Source organism: Corella eumyota, chromosome 4, assembly GCF_963082875.1.
Source record: "Corella eumyota chromosome 4, kaCorEumy4.1, whole genome shotgun sequence".
In the NCBI taxonomy this organism is placed as follows: Eukaryota; Metazoa; Chordata; class Ascidiacea; order Phlebobranchia; family Corellidae; genus Corella; species Corella eumyota.
In genome coordinates this window covers 13,743,737-13,766,728 of record NC_137493.1, presented here as the reverse complement: position 1 = coordinate 13,766,728, position 22,992 = coordinate 13,743,737, and the positions used below count along the sequence as shown (strand labels likewise).

The 22,992-nt window shown below is 30.0% G+C and overlaps 3 protein-coding genes across 3 annotated transcripts; 2 read left to right on the top strand and 1 right to left on the bottom strand.

Moving 5' to 3' along the window:
* Nucleotides 1-298: 298 nt before the first annotated feature.
* LOC145750268 (protein RCC2 homolog) lies at nucleotides 299-4,878 on the top strand. The gene is made up of 10 exons (XM_082566260.1): nucleotides 299-484; nucleotides 996-1,089; nucleotides 1,255-1,398; nucleotides 1,765-1,950; nucleotides 2,247-2,396; nucleotides 2,721-2,884; nucleotides 3,032-3,212; nucleotides 3,392-3,474; nucleotides 3,765-3,866; nucleotides 4,152-4,878. Exons 1-10 carry the CDS (start codon nucleotides 341-343, stop codon nucleotides 4,329-4,331), a joined length of 1,428 nt encoding a protein of 475 aa, XP_082422386.1. The 5' UTR covers nucleotides 299-340; the 3' UTR covers nucleotides 4,332-4,878.
* Nucleotides 4,879-5,520: 642 nt separating this feature from the next.
* Nucleotides 5,521-7,951, top strand: LOC145750194 (ADP-dependent glucokinase-like). Its single transcript, XM_082566166.1, has 3 exons — nucleotides 5,521-5,848; nucleotides 6,076-6,689; nucleotides 6,762-7,951. The coding sequence occupies exons 1-3, from the start codon at nucleotides 5,711-5,713 to the stop codon at nucleotides 7,435-7,437; spliced, it is 1,428 nt and encodes a 475-aa protein (XP_082422292.1). The 5' UTR covers nucleotides 5,521-5,710; the 3' UTR covers nucleotides 7,438-7,951.
* Nucleotides 7,952-8,720: 769 nt separating this feature from the next.
* Nucleotides 8,721-22,003, bottom strand: LOC145749355 (phosphatidylinositol 4,5-bisphosphate 3-kinase catalytic subunit beta isoform-like). The gene is made up of 24 exons (XM_082565104.1): nucleotides 21,749-22,003; nucleotides 21,197-21,328; nucleotides 20,787-20,892; nucleotides 20,415-20,515; nucleotides 19,683-19,970; nucleotides 18,894-19,034; nucleotides 18,172-18,300; nucleotides 17,759-17,846; nucleotides 16,721-16,857; nucleotides 16,300-16,374; nucleotides 15,946-16,116; nucleotides 15,517-15,665; nucleotides 15,121-15,214; nucleotides 14,609-14,730; nucleotides 14,198-14,341; nucleotides 13,741-13,879; nucleotides 13,497-13,642; nucleotides 13,001-13,110; nucleotides 12,802-12,932; nucleotides 12,209-12,330; nucleotides 11,600-11,717; nucleotides 11,304-11,459; nucleotides 10,681-10,782; nucleotides 8,721-10,537 (listed from the first exon to the last, which is right to left on the bottom strand). Exons 1-24 carry the CDS (start codon nucleotides 21,890-21,892, stop codon nucleotides 10,388-10,390), a joined length of 3,195 nt encoding a protein of 1,064 aa, XP_082421230.1. The 5' UTR covers nucleotides 21,893-22,003; the 3' UTR covers nucleotides 8,721-10,387.
* Between the last annotated feature and the right edge of the window lie 989 nt (nucleotides 22,004-22,992).

Here is a 22,992-nt window from a genome sequence, read left to right as displayed (position 1 = left end):
GTTTAAAATAAACAGTTATTAAGCATATCAAAATAAAACTTTGATTTTAAACAACATTAACATAAAATCTAGCTACTTTTTGTGCCCAAAATGCGTCACCCAAATAAGCCACAACCCTATTTTACAAGAGCGGGTTTCTTTGTTTTGATTTTGCTTTGCAAGCAACGTGATTTGACAAAGGAAAATGACTGCTTTTGGTTTGTTTACGTTTGCTAATTCAAAAGCTTTTGCGCATTCTAATTTTATCAATACTGTATTATATTAAACACCATCTGTTATATTCTGATATTTAGGTCTCTTCACAATTAAGTTTTTGTAAGATTTTGAGTAAAATTCGAAAATGCCTAGACGAAAGCAAGAACCGCAAAAGTTACCAGAACCGGAAAGTAAGAAACCAAAGGAAGACGAAAATGTTGAAAATGATGGTGCAGAAGTTCCGGAAAAATCTGAGAATGGAAGTGCTGGTGATGGAAAAAACAAAATCGTAAATTTTGTGTTTCAAATATTTTTTTAAATAAAAAAATAAAATGCTGTAAAATTAAAAGTGCTGTAAAAATTTAAAATTTACAGCATCAGAGCATAAACGCATGTGATCATGTTATTTTTTTGTATATATCTTTATCCTCGATGTGGGAAGGTTGAATATGCAACCTAAACATAGTAACTTCAGTTACCCCGAATCAGTCTTGAGTTGCTTTAAGCAGTTTGGGATATTATAGATTATAATTGCCCAGTAATTATGCTGATTGAGTGCTGGCTCAACAGGAGTTCACACCGTTTATAGTACCTTAATCAAGGGTGCTGCAGCATGAGAGCAGTGGGGATTAAACCCACAACCCCATGGTGATGTAGCAAGTGTTCTTACCACTACACCACGCTGCTGGGTATTTAATTCCATAACCAGCCCAATTAAAATGCTTGCTATGTCAATTTTTTTTTAATTTGCATATTTTTTAACGGCTGTTTATTAACAAATTTTATAATTTTTATTTTAGAAGTTGTCGATACCAGAGGAGTATGGAGATGTACTAATATGTGGAGGTGCTAACTGGAGTTTGAATGGTCGAAAACAAGCAAAAAAGGGAGATGGTAAAAATATGCAGTTGCTCTTAGTTAAAGCTAGAAATTTAAGATATTATCTTGATAATGATAGGTTACTTCCTACATTTTTAGGCTGTTAAATTTCATTTTTAGGCTGTTAAATGTTAAATTTCTTTGGGCCTATTAAGAATAAAAATAAATAATTTATTTTAGAAAAATTTGAAAAGTGTGGGAGAAATTTGTTTAAACTTCATCGTTACAAAAGTTTGATTGGAGTTAAAGTAAGCAGAGTGATCACTGGATGTTGCTCAAGTCACAATCTGCTGATAACAACCGATCGCAAAGTCTTTTCATGGGGTAAATAAAATAAAAATATTTTAAAAATAGATAATTTAAAAATCTGATTTTTATCTAAAATTATGTGTTAAATCTAAAAAATTTTGTATAGGCTATTGCTTTCTTGCTATATCTGTTAATTTGTATTATCTGTATAAATTATTTATTAATTATTATTTTATTTTTTCATATTAACTTGAAGTGTTTTGTTTTATAATTTATAAAGAAAGGGTGTGCTGTTGTAATGTCTTTATGCCATTTGTAAATGCCAGGCTTAAGGATACATACATATATTGGCATTGATGCAGCTTAAACTCAAAACTTTTTGACTTGCTATACTATTACACTACTTGACATATTTTTAATTTACATTAATTGTTTATCTAGGTCGTAATGAAGTAGGACAACTTGGTCATGGTGGCAAGAACAGATATGATACACCTCACTTGATAGACTGTTTGAAGCAGTACAATGTGGTTAATGGGGCTACAGGAAAGAATCACACTCTGTGCTTAACTGAAGATGGGCAAGTGTTTGCATTTGGTGATAACTCTTACGGGCAACTTGGGCTAGGTGTGTTTATAAGTAAAACATGCTTAATATCAATTAAGTTTATATTACACTTACCTAATGTTAAATTATTTTATGTTTTGTGTATAATCAATATATAAAATTTTGGCTATGCAAAAGAAGTAAAAACCATTATTAAGATGAAAATCATTATTATATTTATTGGGAATCAAACCACCGACCTTTTGTGGTGATGTCAAGTGTCATTAACCCAACGCAAGCTATAGAATACCAGCAGGTCCTTTTCATTCATTTGATAAAGGCAATTCATTTAAATTTTGTAACTTACCTTGTTTCAGGTAACCTAAGTACCATGGTTCCAAGTCCGACTAGGATAGCTTACAATGGAAACCCTATTGTTGAAGTGTCGTGTGGTGCGGAGTTTAGTGCAATTCTGGATTGTGAGGGTTATGTGTACACATTTGGTTGCCCTGAATACGGCCAACTAGGTAAATCTAAAAATTAAATTCAAAAAAATAATATTACATTTTTTTTGGTAGTATGTTTGGTTAGAATAAATGTTGCCTTTACTAGTTTTAGATGTTTTTGATCATATTGTCCAATATTTAACCTGTGACTGGGGTTTGCTCTAGCAAAAAATTTGTAATGTTTCTAGCCTCTTACTCAAGGGTGCTATGACATAGAAACTGTAGGAATCGAACCCAAACCTCATGTATTTAAGCCAGGATTCTAATGACTACACTGTCACTAGTAAATGATAGGAACAAAAAAAATTATTAATTTATTAACAAACTATTAATTTGTTTTATAAGGTAATAATACAGATGGTAAGTATATTGCCAAAGCGAACAAGATTGGATATAACAACGTGAAAAATGCTTTTCGTATTCCACTGTGGGTTGAAAAAGAGAAAGGAAAAATTACCCCCGTCCCAGATGTTAATATTAAAAGTATAGCTTGTGGGGGAAATCATGTGGTAAAAAATAAAATCAAAGTTTTTTGTTTAAATTGTGTTTTAGTAAATTAATTTAATTATTTATTTTAAGTAATATAAGTAATTTACATAATCAATTATAAGACTTAACATTTTTGTTGAAATTTTAAGAATTAAGCACTTATTTAGGTTGCTGTTGACTCTAAAAAAAGGGTATTTACTTGGGGTTTTGGGGGTTATGGAAGGTTGGGTCACTCTGAGCAGAAAGATGAACACATGCCCCGCCTTGTCCAGTCTTTTGACAGACCAGGCCGTGGGGCCTTACAAGTTTATGCAGGGTTTTCATACACCCTTGCTCTCAATGAAATGGGTAAACAAATTTTTTTTATCTTTTTATATAAAAAACTTTGGTTTTTGGATAAATACAATTTAATTTACGAAATATAACTAAAACTTGTTAAAATTTTATTGTAAATGCTTTTTTAAAAACCCCAACTCATTTTGGTTATGTAAATATGTTTTAAACACTTTTTTAATATTGTGATTTAGGAACAACCATGTTTTGGGGTCTTCAAGGCAGTATAAGCAGTAAGGAAACTACAATGTATCCTAAACCAGTGGCTGACTTACATGTAAGTAAAAACGCAATTTAAAAACTTGAAAAAAGTAATTTAAATTTAAAAAGGTTGTTTTCAACAACTTAAATTTGCTGTTTTTCTTTGTTTTTTTTTGTTTATTTATCCTTTTATGTGGAAAGGCCAATGTTATGGCTTAAACACAGGATACCAAGTATTAGTATTAGTTGAAATGCCTGACACCAGGGTGCTACAATATATAAGCAAATGGGATTAAACCCAAGACCTTGTGTTATAAAACTAGGTGTTTTAATAAGTTGTTGTGTTACAATTGTTTTATTTTATAGGGGTGGAAAGTTAGAAGTATTGGTTGTGGATATAGGCACACTGCTGTTGTTGCAGATGAAAATGTTATTGTGTGGGGCACTGGGACATCAAGTGGTGAACTGGTAAGTCAAAATTATTTTACAAATTATTTTCTCCAACTACAACAAAATCCAGTCTAAAAAACAAATCAAATTTTTTTCTAAAATACTTTTGTAAGACGGACACTACATACGTATGTATGTCCAATTTATAAGTCCACAAAATAATTAAAACTAATGGTTGTAATGCATAAATAAATTGTCGTATGCAAATCTTAGTTAAGAGATATTACGACGACCAAAATGCTAACTGAGGGCTGGCTTTTGCTGGGTCTTTATTAAAAACTAATAAATTTTCCTTTTTTTAAGGGCTTGGGTGAGTCAAGGAAATCCAGCACCAACCCAGACTTGATGAAAAGTCACGACTTGCATATGCACAGTGTTGCTTGCGGCCAGGCACATACCATCATGATAGCCAGAAACACGACGGACAAGGACAAAGTCATCTTGGAAGAAATACCGGTCTATGACCCTGTCCCCTGCCCATAAAAAAAGTTTAAAACTCAGTTACAAGTTACTTTTCGGGTTTTGCAATTGCAAACATTTGTCAGTTACTTCAATGCGGAATCATTTTTTGTTGTCGTCCAATTTTGTGTTCCAATTTTTTTTCGAACATTGTCGTTTTTTCTACACTTTTTTGCTGATTATAAACTACGCAATACAACTAGCTCTAATTCCTCATGCAGACTGTGCACTTGACATAATTCCTTTAAAAAACTAAACCAGTAACTTTAATTCAATCATAACTGTACGTAAAACTGAGTTACCAGATTTTATGGTAAACTTTTGATTATTTTCAGTTTTCGTTTAATTAAACATTCAAAGTGGCCTTCTATCATTCTAAGCAACTATTTGCCTTTGGGCTACCTCAAAACACAAAATCGACTGTGAAATGCGGTGTGTTTAAGACTTTCAAAATTCCTTTTTTGTTAAACTTTTATACTTAGTGTCTGGTTTATATGTGTTATCTAATTCGCTTATTTTTCGAGGCGATTTTGCTGCATGCGTTCTGTTGTTCTTGTAATAAATGGTACTTCATTTCATAGTATAGAATTTGTACAAAGGACTTATTTAGTTAGGCTAGCGAAAGTGTAAGTAGGTGAAAAATATTTTATAGTTAAATAATAAGAAGCCTGGCTTATTTGATGAATGACGTCGAACTAGCTTTCTTTAATACATAGCTTATGGCGCAGCGGATATGTACATCGTGATAGTACAGAAGATGTCGTTAAATTCAATATTCCGTAATTAAAATAGACATGGCTTCAGTATCGTATTGCCATATTAAATTTCAAAAATTTCAATACACTTCAAATCCAAGTGGATTTAAAGTTCTTTATAAAAAAAGAAATTTTGACAAGTGATTTATTGTTGACAACGAAACAGGATGTTCTAGTTAAATATAGTTGCGCAAGCCAATAATTCTTTTAAAACACATTTTTTAAAGCTTACTATTGAAATATTACTTAGTTGTTTGCCATTTCTTTTTAACCGGCATATTTTTTACAAAGTAAACGAAGCATTGAATTGCCAGCAATGATAAAGCGCTGAGTCATTTGTTTTCAAGCGTGCTGTTTTGACTCAATTCTATTGCACATATAACATACGAATAATAAGCAATGCTAGTTTAAGCCGGTTTAAAGCAGCGTGTTGGTTAATATACAGGAAATTATATCGTGTTAATGGTGGTTGCAAATGACAAGTTAGATTCCAAATAATTTCTAAATAAAGCAGACAATTTAATAAATTAGTGACTAGCCAAGCAGTATATATCTATTTTAAATTAAACGAAAAATTAAGTATTTTTGACGAAATTTTAGAGGTCAAGGCGTTGTTTAACTAAGCTGCTAGCTGTAACAGAAGATAGCATGTCTAATTTATTAAAAATCGGTGGCGTTTTCTCAGTTTTGGCACTTATTCTTGCAATTTTATTTAATCGCAAAACCCTCGATCTCAAAGCCGAAATTCCAAACGTCCTAAATTCGTTAAGAAAAGCAGAGGGAAGGGTAAGTTTATAAGTTTGTTCTGGTCATTCACATATATTAATAAGTGCTAAAGTATCTAATAGTTAATACCAAATGCTATTTAAAGCCTTTACTTTAAATATTATATTGGGAAAATTTTTAACTAAAGGTACAAAGTCTCAATAATAAAAGCCACTATTTAAACACAGTTACACAGCTATGAAGTCAACAAACAAGGTTGGGCTAAAATAAATATTTTTAAATCAAAGGTTGAAGTAAGTCGATCGGCAAGAATTGCGATTGGATTTGGAGGTTGCATGGATGTATTCGTCAACGCCGTTCCTCTTCTAAAATCTATGCAAATCGAGGTTCCTGAAACATCTAAACATTTTCATGTCATCAGCAACGAACAGGACCTTGCCGAGGGTTTTGTTTATTTTTTTGAGCACGGGGCAGCAGCTGAACGCTATGTTAGTAATGCAACTCTATTTAAAGAAATGGTTGAAAAGTCGAAGAACATACAAGGGTATAGGAGCAATATTGGAGGCAATGCACCAGTAATGGCAAATAGATTTGCGGGCGAAGGTGCGGAGGTCCTCTTAGCTGCTCAAGCGAGCTCCGATTTTAAAAAACTTTTGCATCCTTCTATTAAGGTAGCAGGGTCAAAAGCCGATGATAGCGATATTCATCTGATTATGGAATATAAAACTGGGGAACAATGGGGAAAATATACCTCGAAAAGAGCAAATCGATACATTTTGCACTCGGATAAGTATAACCCAACAATTGAATCAATTGAGCCACTAATGAAGGTTTATAAAGATTTTAACCCTTCGCTGTTGGTAGTAAGTGGACTACAAATGCTAGACAACTTTCCTTTTAGGTGGGTTTAATCAAAATGAGGATAAAATTTTATATATATAAAAACATTTTTTAATATAGTTTTATTTTTCAGAGAAGGGGAGAGAACAGCTCGCCTTGAGGTGCTCCAAAAGTTGCTAGTTGAAACAAGTGCGATGAAGACTTTAACACATTTTGAGCTTGCCTCTTTTGTAGATGAGGGCCTAGTTGCCGAGTTAATGGACAGAGTGCTTCCGTATTCTGATTCGCTGGGCATGAACGAACAAGAATTGCCAAATCTCTTAAGTTTTCTTAAGTTTAGAAACATTACAATGATCTCAGAAGCCTATCCAAGAGTTGCTACAGTCCTTGACCAAATGAGGCAAGTATATCACCTTCTTTACCAAACTGAAAAACGAGTTTCCCGAATTCACGTTCACACCATTGCATTTCAAGCGATTATGACTCGTCGATCGTCGGCATGGAAACACACGATGTCAGCAGCAGCTCATGCATCGCTGACGGCAAATCGCCACATTTGTGGAAAAGCAAAAGTCGACATTGAGACCTCCAAACTTCTTCTTGACGAGTCTTTTTCGACGACTGTTGACAAGACAACAGCAAGTCGAGTTCCATTTGAGCCAAACAGACCCGTTTCATGTTGGAAAGAGGACATAGGAGGAGAATTAGTAAAAATCTGTATTGCTCCTAATCTTGTGTGTACAAAAATACACCAAACTGCTGGTGGAGGTGATAATATATCTTCAGCAGGATTACTATTCCAAATATAAGTGATTATTTCATTTTTGAAAGCTGTTTTATTTTATACGAACTTCCTTATTCCGACGCTACTTTCTCTGTTGTTTCAGTTTTTACCAAATATTTAGTACATTTTTTTTTAATCTTGACACATATATTTTATGTTTTTTTTAACTGAGCTTTTCTATTTTTAAATGCAATTTTATCGTGACCAAAAATGCTGTGTTATATAATGGTGTATTAAATATGCTAGCTTTTTGCATTTGTGTCAAAATTCCAAAGGGCTTGAAAAGTAAATTACAGTGGGTTATACAGAACTGCAATATTGCTTTTGTCGCACTGCTGACCTTTTATTTGAACTACTTAATGCACTTTAAATGTGTAACTGTTTTATTTTTATGTTTCTAGTTTTAAATTTGGTGATATGTAAAAAAAATGGGTGTAAATATGCAATGTTTGGTTATTTTTTTGCATCAGTTTCGTCAGTAGTGTTTTGTATTGTTTAAATATGTAATGGTTATGGAAATATAAATGTTATATTGCTTTACGAAATTATGGTTGTGCATTTAACAGATATATACATTAGGTAAGGAGGGCATATATGTTATTTTTAATTTTAACACATTTAGAAAAATAGGATAAAAATATATAGAAACTTAATTTAAACTAGATCCTTAAAAATAAATAAACAAAATTTTAGGTGTTAAAACTAACACCTAGGTTTAATAAGGTTCAAAATAAATCCAACTTTTTTAAAAGAAGGTTTTAAATTAATGACTAAAGTATGAACCGGCAGCTTGATGTTGTGGTAAGAACGCTTGCTACACCACCATGAGGTCGTGGTTCAATTCCCTCTGCTCTCATCCTGTAGCGCCCTTGAGTAAGAGGGGTTATGAAACGCGCTATAAGGGGTATGAACTCTTGCTGAGCCAGCACTTAATCAGTATAATTATCGAGCAGTTATAATATATATAATATACCAAACAGCTAAAGGGAAATCGAGACTGGGTCAAAGTAACTGATGTTACTCTATGTTTAGGTCGCACATTCGACCTTCCCACATCGAGAATAAAGATAATATACAAAAAAAAAGTAAATCCCCAAAAAATTATTTTTTAGTAATTTGTCTAATAAAATTAAAAATTTTAATACCTTGAAATTTTTTTCTTTTTAATGTCCTTTACATTGGTATTGTGATTTCTTCACTTAACTACACTTAATATTGCACATTTTTAACTAAAATGTCTGTTAAATGAAGAAAAAATATTGGTTAGTCTACACTAATGAACTATACTAAAAAAACAAATTTTAAATTATCACAATATTTTTATATCGCATTTCAACAAAAACGCTTTTTAAATATAAGTCAATTTCAAAAATAATAAGAATATCAACTACAGAACGGTACAGTGGCAAAAATTGAAAATCTAAATTAAGCTTGATTACTAAAATACAAAAAGCAGCAAAATAATTGTTATTTATTTAAAGGTTTTAAATAACAGTGGGTATTGGACTAATAGAATTATTCTTTTAGATTTTAACATACAATGATACCTTGATACAGGTGTAATAGCAATTACTGCATATCTGTTGGATACATAGAGACCACATATATTTTTAAAATTGTTTCTCAAAAAAATAACAGCAAATAGCTTTGACTTAGTGGGCAGCAGAACAAATATCGAAAAAAAAAAACGTTGATAATTTTTGGATTAACGATGTGTAAATGACTTTAGAGCGCTATTAGTAATACAGTGTCCATTTTTTTGCCATTTTTTTTCACCATTTTTAACTTTTTTGTGGCAGCTAAACAGCCAAGCACTAAAAAAAATGGCAGAACCAAAAATGGTAAAAGGTGATTTTTTTAAATTGTTGCAGAAAAGAAATTGTAGAAATTCCTAAATTGCACTTTACAAAACTGAAAATAAATTCATGATATAATTAAAATATTAAATTATTTCTAATAATTAAAGTACACATTCAAATAAAACGGAACTATAAATTTGAAAAAATTATAAAATTTTTACCATTTTTTAAAGCTTAAATTCAGCTAACAAATATCAACCAAATTTATAAAAAAAAACGATATACACAAAAATCACAATGCTAATAAATGTAACAAATATAAGAGGCTTTCTGTTGCAAATACAAAATTTTCAGTTGCCACAATCGAGAACAAATGATTGCACTTTGAATTAATAAGCCCAACAAAAAAACATTAAAATTAAGCGGTATTGCTCTAATACAGTTAACTAATTCAGTTACGAAAAACAAAAAATTTGACTAACTGTTGACATATACAAAAAGTAAATAAATATGTCATATGTCACTTGGCTATTAAATACAATATAACATCACTTGGTTATAGAAAATATAAATAATAATTTTTTTTTCTAGTCACAATAAACAGTTTAATAATTTTCAAAAAAAAGTTGAAGATCGAATAAAAAAAGCTAAAAAAATTTTGATTCTATATTTACTATTGTTTTGGAACAGTTTTAGATAGATTTTGAAATCGTGATATTTAATATAATTTTGATAGTCAGTAAAAATAACAGCATTGTTTGTTAAGTAATAGGGTATAGGTGTACTTTACAGAAACAAAAATAAATTTAAAATTTAGGTGTACTGTCAAATTTTTTTTTTGGTTTTGCAAAAAAATTAAAATTTGCCAAAAAATTATTTAAAGGTCTTTATTCCATTAAACTAATGCTTTAAAAAATTTAATAATAAAATAAAAGTTCAGTGAATTCATTCAAAAACTACATTTTTAATGTATTTTAAGCAAAATTGGGACTTATTTTTTTACATTTAAAATATATTTTTAGAAAAACTATATATATAATAAAATTTTAATGTCAAACCAAATTTCCAAAAAAAAAATTTTATTTTAATATTTCATTAAACATTTTTGCTATCAACTCATTTAAAACTCCTTTTAAAGATTTCCTCAGTTCAGTTTTCGGTTAAAATTCTTGGACATTACTGTCTGTTGACGTTATGAAAAAACCAGTTGACTGAGGTGGACCAGGCCTCAGCCAAAGCCTTTTGGAATTTTTTGTGAAATTGTTGAAGAGCTTTTTCTTCGGTGAGGTGCAGCGCCAAAGTCTCTCGTAAGTATTCTAAATGTTCCTAAAAAAAGAAGAAAAAATATTGAAAAAAAAATTAAAAAAAATTTTAAAAAAATTATTAAAAAAAAAAATTTTGATAAAACATTTTCTTTAACAATTAGATATACTAACTTAATTTTCAATTTTTAATACATGTTGACTTACTATTGAAGTTAATTCGGGTAGTCCTGAATGCAGCATTAAAGCAAACAAAGTGATAAATAAATATCCCTTTCTTCTTAATATAAGGAAGGCATTATCGCAATACTAAAAATAAAAAAAATATATTTAATATTGTAAAATACTTTATACTGTCTTAATTTCATTTTTAAAATTTTTTTTGTTTTTATTTATCCTCGATGTAGAAAGGTCGACTTTACGACTTAAACATAGAGTAACATCAGTTACTCTGACCCAGTCTCGAGTTGTCTTTGGCAGTTTGGAATATTATAGATTATAATTGCCCAATAATTATGCTGCTGATTAAGTGCTGGCTCAGCAAGAGTTCGTACCGTTTATAGCGCCTTACTCAAGGACGCTACAGCATGATATCAGTGGGGATTGAACCCACGACCTCATGTGTGGTGCAGCAAGTGTTCTTACCACTACACCACACTGCCGGCTTAGCAGGAGTTTATGGCAATTTTTAGTGCCTTACCCAAGGGCGCTACAGCATGAAAGCTTTGGGGATCAAACCCAGCACCCCATGTATTGAACCCAAGTGTAATAACTAAAAAAAACATGTCGTTTTTAAAATTAATTTAAAAAAAAACAATTTTTAGTGCTACCTTTCTAAAAACTTGGAATTCTTCTTTTTCGTTTGTTTTTCCTTTGTTGATAACATGAACAAAATCGTGAGCTAGAACAAATGGAACTCGTTCCCGTTTTATTCCATATTTTGATTTAAAATTTCCGAGGATGTGGCCAAAATCAATGTGAAACAACTAAATGAATGTTAAAAATTATTTTTTTTAAGAATAAAACCCTTAAAAATGAATAAAATCATTTTTTTTCAAAAATAATTAACCGATCCACTAAAAAAAAACTTTAAATTCATCCTCTTTAAAACTATAAAAGTCACCACCTGTCCTCTCTCAGTGATCATAATGTTGTCAGAATGCCTGTCCCCAACTCCAAGTACATAAGTAGCAACACAGTAACCAGCACATGAGTAGGTAAAATTCTCTATTGCCCTCTCTAACCTGTAAAATATACAAAAGTTCCTATTTTTAGCATATTTTTATTTATTAATATAGAGTTCTGGGTTCGATTCCCACTGCTCTTATCCCAGATCGCCTTTAATAAACTGCTTTTAACGGTAGCCATATTCTACACCACACATGAGGTTGTGGGCTCAATCCTCACTGCTTTATGCTGTAGTGCCCTTGAGTAAGGCGTTATAAACAGTATGAACTCCTGCTGAGCCAGCACTTAATCAGCAGCATAATTATCGATTATATCTAATATCCCAAACTGCCTAAGGTCGCACATTTAACATTTTCACATCGAGGATAAAGATATATACAAAAATAAAAATATTCAGGCAAATAAAGTTTTAATACCCAAAATTGAAAAAAAAACTCAAAACTTTTTTTTAAAATTACTTTTTTTCAAAAAGTTAACCTACTCATATTCAACATAAATAAATATAAAAATGAAGATTTTTAGGATCATAGAAAAGTTAGCTTCTTACTCTGGTTTAGTTTTGTTGTGTGCTTCAATCCATTCCAATAATGATTGATGTCGGAAGGCTCCCAACATTTTTCCAGATTTTTCTTTTTGGATGTTTGCGATTGTATTCGACTCTGTCACCACCTTTTAATTAAAACAAAGTTCAAATAAAAAGGTACGTTGTTAAATTTTTTTAGATAAATTTAGTCTAAAATGGCATAACTGAAACAAATTTTAATTTCATATATATATTTTTTTGTATATATCTTTATCCTCGATATGGGAAAGTCGAATGCGCAACTTAAACATGGAGTAACATAAGTTACTCCGACACAGTCTCGAGTTGGCTGTGATAGTTTGGGATATTATAGATTATAATTGCCCAATAATTATACTGCTGATTAAGTGCTGGCTCAGCAGGAGTTCATACCGTTTATAGCGCCTTACTCAAGGGCACTACAGCATGAGATCAGTGGGGATTGAACCTACGACCTCATGTGTGGTTTAACATTTCGCTAGGGAAGCAATTGGAATCTAACCGAGGACCTAATGCCCCAAAACCCAGAACACCAATTAAATTAAAATATATAGTTAAAATCAGAGTATTAACATTACCTCGATCATTCCAGTGTTTTTGCCAGTTGACAGACACCCATAAGGAATCATTCTTAAGTCGAGACCTTCAGATTTCCAAAGCATATCCATGATTGAGATAATTTGTAAGGTGAGCATGTCTTGCCGGAGGTCTAAATAAAATTTTAAATAGTTATTTTTCTAAATTTTGGGTCAATTTTTAAAATCGAGGTTAACTTACCATCTCCATTTTTGTAAATGACGCTTATATCTTTGTTGGCTAGTTGGCTGTTTCGAAACACCAACCATAGAGGTCTCATCTTACTGTTCATCACTTTGCATTTTTCAATGCTAAAAAACACCAAAAAAATTAAATTAATTTTTTTGCAAAATATTATTTTTTAATTTTTATTTGAGAAGAATTACTTTACAGCTTAAAATTAGAGTCAACATAAGTAACCCTGACTCAGCCTAAAATTGATATTTGTGGTTTGTGATACTATTTACTAGATTGCCCGATAATTAATTTGCAGATTGTTTTTTGGCCTGGCAAAAGTTGGTACAGTTTATAGAGCCTTACTATACGACACTTAAACATAAAGCAGTGGAGATCAAACCTAAGACCTTATGTAGTGAAGCCAACTGTTTTAAACATAACAATATGAAGTTTTATATAAAAAAAATGCACAAGGGTTGTGTTAATTTGTATATTTAAATACAAAAATTGTAATAGTTACTTTAGTTGCTCCATAATGTTATTGGGTTCTAGTGGGCATTCCACATCAGTTAAAGCTTCCTGAAATGAGGGCTGGTTTGCTGTATCTTGTAATGCCTTTCTAGCCATATCTTTTATATCATTGTTCTTTATATCAGGCCCTTTAACCTGAAAATGAATTAAAATTTTTTTTAACTGTCTGAATGACAATAAAAGGTGTCACAAAATAGTCATAACTTTTGTTTATTGAGATATTTCTTATTTACCCGTTCGTTTAAGGTCTTCATTTTGTTGAGGGCCTCAAATTGTTTGTACAGACATTTCATGTGTGGAATATTCCCATATAAGTAAGCTTCAAGGAGAAGCGAAAATCTGGTCACCATTTTACCATTTGCTATCTCAGTCCTGTAACAAGAAAACAGTTAAAAGACTTTTTATTAATATTTTGGGGTAAAGTTTTTTGGAAAAAAGTGTTGTGTAATTTTTTTTGGGGGGTTCAGATTTTTGGAGGGGGGGGGGTTAAAAAAGGGCTGTGAGAGTTTTTTAGAGTGTTCAGACTTTTTGAGGGGGAAAGATATTTTGGGGGATAAAGAAGGGTTTAGGGATTTTTTGGGGATGTTCAGGGTTCTTGGGGGGGTTAAAACATTTTTTTAAGGGTAATAAAGGGTTGTTTATACGCTTTTAAAATAAAATAAGGTAATATTTAATAAAATTGTAAATTACTTGAGATGCCAGAAAAAGAAGTTTCCGATTTTTCTATTGTTCCAAGACCTGTACAGAATAAACCTGACTAGACTACTGTATAAATATGAGTCAAACTTCAACACTTGAATAATTTGCATCAAATATGTTCTCAGTTGATTATCCCTGCATAAATAATAAAAAAAAATGTAAAAAATTAAAAAAGGTGTTTTTATACTTATACTTTAAAATACATTAACTAAGGACAATACAACATGGAAGCAAGGGGGATCGAACCCAAGACCCTTAACTGCGTTTGCATATTTAGTTGCCTTTGCCAATTTTTAGGATATTCTGAATTTTTAAAATTGCTAAAACTCAATAAAAATCACACAAGGCCGACCCAGTTAAAAATTAATGAAAAATTAATAATAAACATTTAATTTTTTTTACCCCAACTTTTGAAGACATCTAACAGCATAGTCGCGGACATTTTCGTCAGCAAATTGACAATCCAGTAATTCTAAAGCCCTCTCTGGCTCCAGTGGTGGCCAAGCACATAACATGGCTTGAACCTGTACATTTAAAAAAAAATTGGACATATATTTAAAGCTAAAAGTAAAAATGAAATTTGCATAAATGCAGCAAAAATTAAAATGTTTTTTTTGTCTCTTAATTTTATTTTTGGAAGTTTGGTAACTGCTTACTCATAAGCTTGGATAACTTTCATTTACCATAAAAAAGACATTTTACAGACAACGATACATTCTGTATCACCACCCTTCAACCCTACTATGTGAAATTTCCCTTAATTTACAAAAAAATTACAACCTTAATTTTGATAAAATATTGTCTCTAAACTTGATTTTTGAAGATTTCTCTCTTTAGTCATAATGTTTGTGTTAATGTTACTATACACCATTTAGTTTAAAAAACAAAAAATTATGACAAAAAATGAATATCACCTCTGCAACTCTTTTATAAGAATTCCATTTTGCCGACATTAAAACTTTTGGTAGTTCTTCGGGATAGCGGTCCCTACATTCAAGTCTCAACCTCCTAAAAATTTAAGTACAATGAATAATGCTTAAAAATAACACTGGATTTATAAACAACAGCATGGTTACAACACATGTCTACACCATATAAGGTCCTAGGAGCGATTCCCACTGCTTTCATGCTGGATAATTATTGGGAAATATTATTATATCTTGAACTGCCAAAGTCAACTTAGGACTGGGTTAGAGTGAATTATGTTAATTTATGTTTATGTCTACAGTCAATCTTTACACATAAAGTAATAATAATTAAAAGATTTTGCATTTATTTATCTTGAATTGATTTTTAAACAATAGTTTTACCATAACAGTTCTTTTTCATTATCGTATAAATCCTCAAATCTTCTGTCTTTGTCGATAATTTCTTGAAGTTGGGGGATATGAGCTCGTGGTGCATTCTGAAACATTTCGGCATTGGAGATGCTTGCTTGTTTTGCTGCCTCCTCTAAAACCTAAAATCAAATTATCAAAAAACTTATATAAATGATATATTGACTATAAGCTGTCACAGTTGCCAAAACAAAAATATCCATTAAGCCCTGCGCACACCCCCCCCCGAAATATAGACCCCACCAAAAAAAAAAAAAATTTCGATTTACCAATATAGGCCCCAAAATCTAAACCCTCTTAAATTAAATATGTCATCAAAATCCTTTCTTTATGCTTTCTTTATATTCCTATCTTAAATTCAAAAAACCCTTGTTTGTTATTAAACTAAAAGTATAACTTTACCTTGGCTTGAGATGGGTATTCAATTGAAATTTGCTGATTACTGTATTCAGTCATTAATAACTCGATAAACGGGGATTGATCTGTGTCTGGATTCATACAAATTAAACCGTGCGGCATCAAACAATTTGAGTCGAGGTTTTCTGCCGTCGTTAGCCAAGCATTTAAGCGAATCTAAACAAATAAAAAAAAAAAAAAATTTTTTAAATTTTCGACTTTTTAATAAAAAAATATTCAGTTAACTATAAAAACATTAATTAATAATTTGATATTTAGTTTTCCTAAAAAAAGTAAAACTATTAATTTTTTTCTTTTAATTTATATATATCTCCATAGTTTAAGTTTAAATTAACTTACCACTCCAGATTTCAGGACAGCTTTAAAGTCAAAAACATTCATATTAACCCATGCAAGTGGTGTGGTGTTGCTTTCCTAAATATATAAGCACAAAAAATTATTAAAAAAATAGTTTCATTAACAATCTTTCAGTTAGCAGTATGGCTAGTTAATAGAACACTTGGTATCACTACATAAGACTCTTAGTTCAATCCCCACTGCTTCCAAGTTTTTGTGTTATAATTCCCCTTTATTTAGTAGGGCATTAAAAACAATATAACTGGAAACTTTAAAAAACAAATATCAGCAGTTTAATTATTGGGTATTAATATTTAAAACAGACAAGGTCAACTCAATACTGGGTCAGGGGTTACTTTATGTTTAGGGTGTAAAATTAGCATATCCAAAAATAAAAAAAAAAAAAAAAAAAAATTATTTTTACCAGTTTGTTTTTTTTGTTTCTATTCATTTTAAAGCCTTTGTTCGTGGCACAAATTGTGATACAAACTTTACAGTTCCTTGGTAGATCACAAGTGTTTATCTCAAAAAAACAATCCTGTTCCCACACATACTCATTTCCTGTAAATCAGGGATTTATTAAGTTACAGGTTTTTTGTTATAAAACAATTGCCTGCAATATTGGCTTAGGTCGACACAGGTTACCAAAAAATTAACTTCGTTAAATGATAATTCGTTACACAATATATTAGTTACACTTACAAAAAAAGATATTTTAACTACACAAACCTAAGTTTGAAAGAAGTTTTAAAAACTGCCAGAATGACCCAATACTGACGACTAAATAGTACTTACATACATCGTTTAAAACTTGAGACAGTTAACCCAAAAAACGGCTATATTAAACACATGTACCTATATTACCAGGAGTTTACTTGTCAAATATTGAATGAACGGACTTAATAGAACGGAGGACAATTTAACGAAAGTTAACAAATCCGATAATGATTTTTAAAGTTAACTTAAAACTTAAATTTTAACAAAATTTAACTACGTTTGGTGCCCACCTTTGCTTATAGGCTGCATTTTAATATTGTAAATACGCTTGCAAAGGGCAGCTAGTAAATTACCGATATAATTTACGGCAAATAGCGGCCGTTTTTTTTTATCTATATATTTATATTTTTTGGTGTCCATCAACTGCCTTTATACATATTTATGTTTGACAAAAAAAAAAAAATTCGCAAAAAAACAACAAAGTATCTATTCCTAAAAATAAACTTAATATATGCCCCCCTTAACCTAACTATCTTTGTTAATTAGGCAACTTATTGTGAATATTAAAATTGTTAAGAACCTTGGTATTAATTGTATAAACAAATTTTTGATAAGAGTGTATTTACATAACAATAACAATAAAGTTATTTTTTTGGTTTACCGCAACCTAATTAAAATATAGGCAACAATGATATGCACTCCTATAACGACAATAGTTATATAAACAAATATACAAAAATAGTACCAGTCATTTCCTTTTTGGGTTCCGACGACCATACCGTCCCACATAAAGTTTCTGTCCCATGATATAATCCCATGTGAACCAATAACAACTACATATAAAAAATGGTTTTGCTTTAAAAAAAATTTTTTTTTGAAAATATATTTTTTAACTTATAAAAAAATAAAGAGTAGACATTAATAGTGTTATCATATTTTAAAAGCATTTAAGTTGGACATATAATATATTTTATATCATCTTTATATAGATAGCAACAACATATTTTATTGTAAATTAACATTATCGTCTATTAATAAACACACCATATCACAACAAGGTAAACTAACATTAATTAAATATTATGTTAACCTAGCCAGTAAGCAAACATAAATATATTTTATTCCTAGTTCTTAGTATTGGATAAATCATTAACCCACCCTTCTTTCTCTTTCTTGTGCGACGTTAATATTTCCAACCCTTAATATTTTGATGCGGAATTGGGTGTCAATCTGCCAGAGAGACCATTCCTGGCGGTATTTTTCAGGTACTGGCGGAGCATTGTCTTTCTGCAAATTTTGAAAAATTTTAGTTATTTTGAATTATAATTTTACAAAAATTTTGGGATTTTTTTTTGTTTTTTGAGTTTAAGATCAAATTTTACATTAATGGACTAAAAAAAATTTAAATTTTTAACATGAAAAACTTATTTATTAATTTTGTCGAAAATTTTTAATAAATTACTTTTTCTTAGTTATGGCATTATTATTTAATAATAAAGTGAAAGTAGTGGTAATATAATGTTGTAATATTTAAACAGTCACATGTCTGCAACTAAAATAAATCATTTATTTACATTTGCATAAAACCAATTGAAATTAATTTTAAATATTTTCTGTTTCTGAATTTTTTTTATTTTGGTTAAAGTAAATAATGTTTTATATTTAAATGGTGTGTTTACTACTTAGGCTTACTGGGATTCCCCAGTCTTGTTATTAAAATAAATTGATAGTCTTTATAAAAGAAATGTTAAAAAAATAGATTGATTTAAAATAGCTGACAATAAAAAAAAAATTTAAAAGTTTTAATAAACTATGAATTTTAAAAAATAATATTTTTCAAGACAAAAAAAAAAATTTTTTTAAAATAACTTTGAACCTACTTTAGAGTTGTTGATTAATTGTGACGTTCCCGGTAGAAACTTTCTCACGGCCCCAACATGCATTAAAGTAAGTGTCGGCGATGTCGTGTTAGTGTTTACCTCTTTTCGATCCCGTTTTCCGATCAAACTGTCACGTAAACACTGAAAATAAAAAGCAAAATTTAATAACATTTATTTCCGACTTCAAGATTGGTGGATTAATAGTTAAAGCTGAAAGTCGTAAAATTATTTGCATTTTGTTAAAGTCAATATTTTTTGTAATTATCGCAACTAAATACATAAATGAAAGTGCAATATTCCTTTCTATTTACTTAAGAAGGCTGACATATTACCAACCATTTTAGGCAAATAAAAGTTTCACCAAAAAACCGTATGCCCTAAAATTTTACAGAAACCAGACATTTTTATTAACCCCACTTTTACCACAAAGCCCCCCCTAAAAAATGCGCATTTTAAAATCAATATTGGTAATTTATTGTTTTAAAAATTTTGATTTTTGACAATATAAGTTGATAATATTTACAATAATATAAATGTTGAAATAGTCGGTTGCTTTATTTGAGCAGTGTTTATTTTTAATAGTTGGTTTGTTGAGTTCAGTATATTATTTAATGTAAATAGCCTATACAAGGAAGTAAGTTTATATAAATAGAACAATTCAAACATTGTTTACTCCCAAGAAAAACTACACAACTATAGAAAAAAACAATTATTTTTTTAAAGTACAATGACACATGAAAAATTTATTAAATAATTAAGACCTAATGAAATCTTGCAAAAATATAATACCTTAAATGTAAAAAGCTGATGGTGGCCAACGATAAATTCTTTACCATTTCCTTTTAGAACGTAATCGTCGGGGTTCTGAGATGGAAAATTAAACTTCGATTTCATCGAAAAAGTTTCCAGGGCTTCCCTAGTTAAATCGCCGGCCAACCAGTTTGGGTTAACTCTTATAGTGTAACTTATTTCCATTTGTCTGTATTTGAGATGGATCAATCCCATTTCTTTGATATAGAATGTTTGTTCATGAAGTGTAGGCATAAGGGTGGGAGGATAATAGTGTTCCAATAGCTCCTGAAATTAATTAGTATTTTGTTTAAAAAATTTTAATTTAGTTGATAAAAACAATTGTGCTAGCTTGGTGTAGTGGTTAGAACCCTTGGCTATGCCACATAAGGTCCTGGGTTTGATTCTCACTGCTCCTATAATGTAGCACCTTCAAGTAATTTGCTTTAAATATCATACATTTTTTTTACAAAAACTATTAATTATCAGAAAATTATATTCAATAATATCCCGAACTGACAAAGACATTTTGAAACTTAGTTTGGGTAACAAATGTTCATTTATATTAGGGTAAGGTAACTAGAATTTTTTAACTAAATACAATTAATACAAAAACAATATTTTTTGGTTTTTAAAATGTGCCAATCCAAATTATTTAATTTTTTTGGTATCTTTCTAAATGTTGACTACATAAATTCTACATAAAATTTTTAAGTTTTATTATTAACATACTTTCCAGTGTAGAGCATCTCTTTTTCTTGCTACATCGTCAGCAAATTCTCGCATTTCTTTTCGAAATTGAACACATTCAATTGTGTTCAATGTATTTTCATCTAAAAAAAATTAAAATAATAGATAAAAAAAATTGACTGGCATAGATAAAGATTTTTCACATTTTTTTTATTATATTTTTTCAGGTTATTTTATAAATGTATTTTTGTGGAAGATGTTATTGAGCAAAACAAAAAATATTTTTGAAATTGAATATGTTTGGTAAAAAAATTTATGAATTATTAATATAAAAACAAATTGGATTTACCACCAACTTAGCCTAAAAAAATTAATCATATTTTCATGAATATTGATTTAAAAATTTCTGATTACTTTTAATTCCTGCAAGCTGATGAATTTCTTGTACGATGATTTTCTCTTGGATATTTCCCTGTCTTTGTATAACTTTAAGGCAGGGTAGTTCATGAATAAGATCACACTATACAAAAACAAAAATTACATCAAATTTGGAACAATTTTAAGCAAAATATCAAATTTAATTTTAAAGTCTGAGAAAAAATTGGTAAAGACTTTAAAATATAAGAAAGGATCGGCAAGGACCATAAAACTTAAGGAAAAATTAGTTAGGGATGCAAAATACAAGAAAGAATCAGCTAAAACCAGAAAATACAAAAAAAAAATTGGGAATACTGTAAAGTACAAGATGAAAATTGCTGGAATATAATATACAAAAGTTTTTTATCTAAAATCTTTATAAAACTGATAAAACGGGGTTAACTCACTTCACTAAGATGTTTTGATTCATCAACAATTTCTTCTACGTGACCAAAATTTGTGATAAATTGAAAAAGATAATGATCGGGATTTGTTAATTTGTTGAACAGGGGGTGATGAACTGCTTCGCGCCATAATAACTGCAACACAATAACAAATATAATCCTTGTATAGAAAAATTAATTCATGTGTACCTAGGGTTTAATATTCACAGTCCTGGGTTCGATTCCTAGCACTTCCATGTTAGGTAAAATGCCTAAACCAACTAATGCTGAGTAGAAACCAAAATAACAGAATATTTATCGTGTAATATTGTTATCTATTTATAATGAAGCTTAGTAGACAATATTTAATTAAAGTATCTATATATATCACAGGTCATGAGCCTATATTAATTGCAAGTTGCAACGATATTTTGACAATTGAAATGCAGGCAACAAGAAGGGCAATTAACTAGCATTTAAAACTGCCAGCAGCAAATTGGCAAAAAACAAGTGTTATTCTAAGTTTAGGCCATGAAGCCTTTAAACATTAAGAAGGTAACGTAAAACCATTAAGACCTCTTTGACGCTCTTGATTGTAGCAGTTCTGGGAATATCTAGTGGTATGTAGATGCCATTGGGTAGCAAAAAATCAACAAGAACGTTCGCCGAGTCATGAAAACCCCATTCATCATAAATCGATTCCTCTTCGTGCCCATACATCGTTAAACCATCAGTTTGCTGGTGGCTTGCAGAAGACTGTGTTGACTTTTCAGTTGGTTGTGATCATATTACAATATTACTACATTAAATTTTGTTTTAATATAAACCCCAGTGATCTTTAATAGAGAATAAAAATTATATTTAAAAAGTAACGTTAACTACAAGTTAAAAACGTAGAATAAATAACAAAATATAAACTAAAGCTGGCCTATAGGGTACCTAATATGTAGATATATAAATAATTTACAACTATATTAACGTTATTTGTTAATAAATATATTTAATAGGTTTTTTAATCTAGCGCGCTTGACCATTTTTTAAACTTTTTTTAAACGTAAAAACAAAACACCGTATGACCGATTAAACTTTAAAATAATACAAAATTCGGGCAAATACTGATACAAATACCCTTTTAACTGCTTTATAACACAGCAGGTACATTACATACACTAAAGTCTGGCTATTAACGACCTTATGAGCAATTGCAACGCGCTCACTGAAGAAGTAGGTTACTAGCTGTTGATTTAGGCTACTACGTCATAAAACTTGTTTACGATGTTTTTGTTTTTTTACTTCCTCGTTGTAACGCATCGATGGTTTTGAATAATTTGCGACGTAAAATGTTGTCAAAAAATTGTTGTGTGAGTTATAAAAAAAATTTAAAGTTATAAATATATAATTTAATATATTTATTATAAATAAAAATCTTATTTGACAATTCTGTGTATTTATTTTGCTTTGTAACAAAATACATATATCATTAGGGCAAATGCAGCTCTTTAATGGCAAATTTAGCTAAAAAAGCAGTTAATTTGCTATGTTTTGCCACTAATTCCCGTTTAAATTTCAAGCTTTTACATTTACTACCTACTAAAACGATAAGAGCATTTGTTAATTCTTAAATTGTTGTTATTTTGTAACACACCTTTCTATTTTAAAAGGTTTTTTTTTCGCAAAAATATTTATCCGCAAGGTGCTGCTAGTAGGACATAATTTTTATGCTTTCAATTTTTTATGTTAAAAAACAAAATTAAACGTCTTACCCCAAAAAACAATTTTTAATTACCACATTCTTAGTATTGTTTATATTTAACAGAATA

Excerpts from the sequence above, each read along its gene's own strand:
- LOC145750268 (XM_082566260.1), top strand. The coding sequence starts at position 341 with ATGCCTAGACGAAAGCAAGAACCGCAAAAGTTACCAGAACCGGAAAGT. Across the intron at positions 2,885-3,031 it reads CTTGTGGGGGAAATCATGTG|GTTGCTGTTGACTCTAAAAA; the intron begins GTAAAAAATAAA and ends GCACTTATTTAG. Across the intron at positions 3,867-4,151 it reads GGACATCAAGTGGTGAACTG|GGCTTGGGTGAGTCAAGGAA; the intron begins GTAAGTCAAAAT and ends CCTTTTTTTAAG.
- LOC145750194 (XM_082566166.1), top strand. The coding sequence starts at position 5,711 with ATGTCTAATTTATTAAAAATCGGTGGCGTTTTCTCAGTTTTGGCACTT. Across the intron at positions 5,849-6,075 it reads TAAGAAAAGCAGAGGGAAGG|GTTGAAGTAAGTCGATCGGC; the intron begins GTAAGTTTATAA and ends TTTAAATCAAAG. Across the intron at positions 6,690-6,761 it reads CTAGACAACTTTCCTTTTAG|AGAAGGGGAGAGAACAGCTC; the intron begins GTGGGTTTAATC and ends TTTATTTTTCAG.
- LOC145749355 (XM_082565104.1), bottom strand. The coding sequence starts at position 21,892 with ATGTATGGGCACGAAGAGGAATCGATTTATGATGAATGGGGTTTTCAT. Across the intron at positions 18,301-18,893 it reads AATTAATCAACAACTCTAAA|AAAGACAATGCTCCGCCAGT; the intron begins GTAGGTTCAAAG and ends CAAAATTTGCAG. Across the intron at positions 10,783-11,303 it reads AATTCCAAGTTTTTAGAAAG|TATTGCGATAATGCCTTCCT; the intron begins GTAGCACTAAAA and ends TTTTATTTTTAG.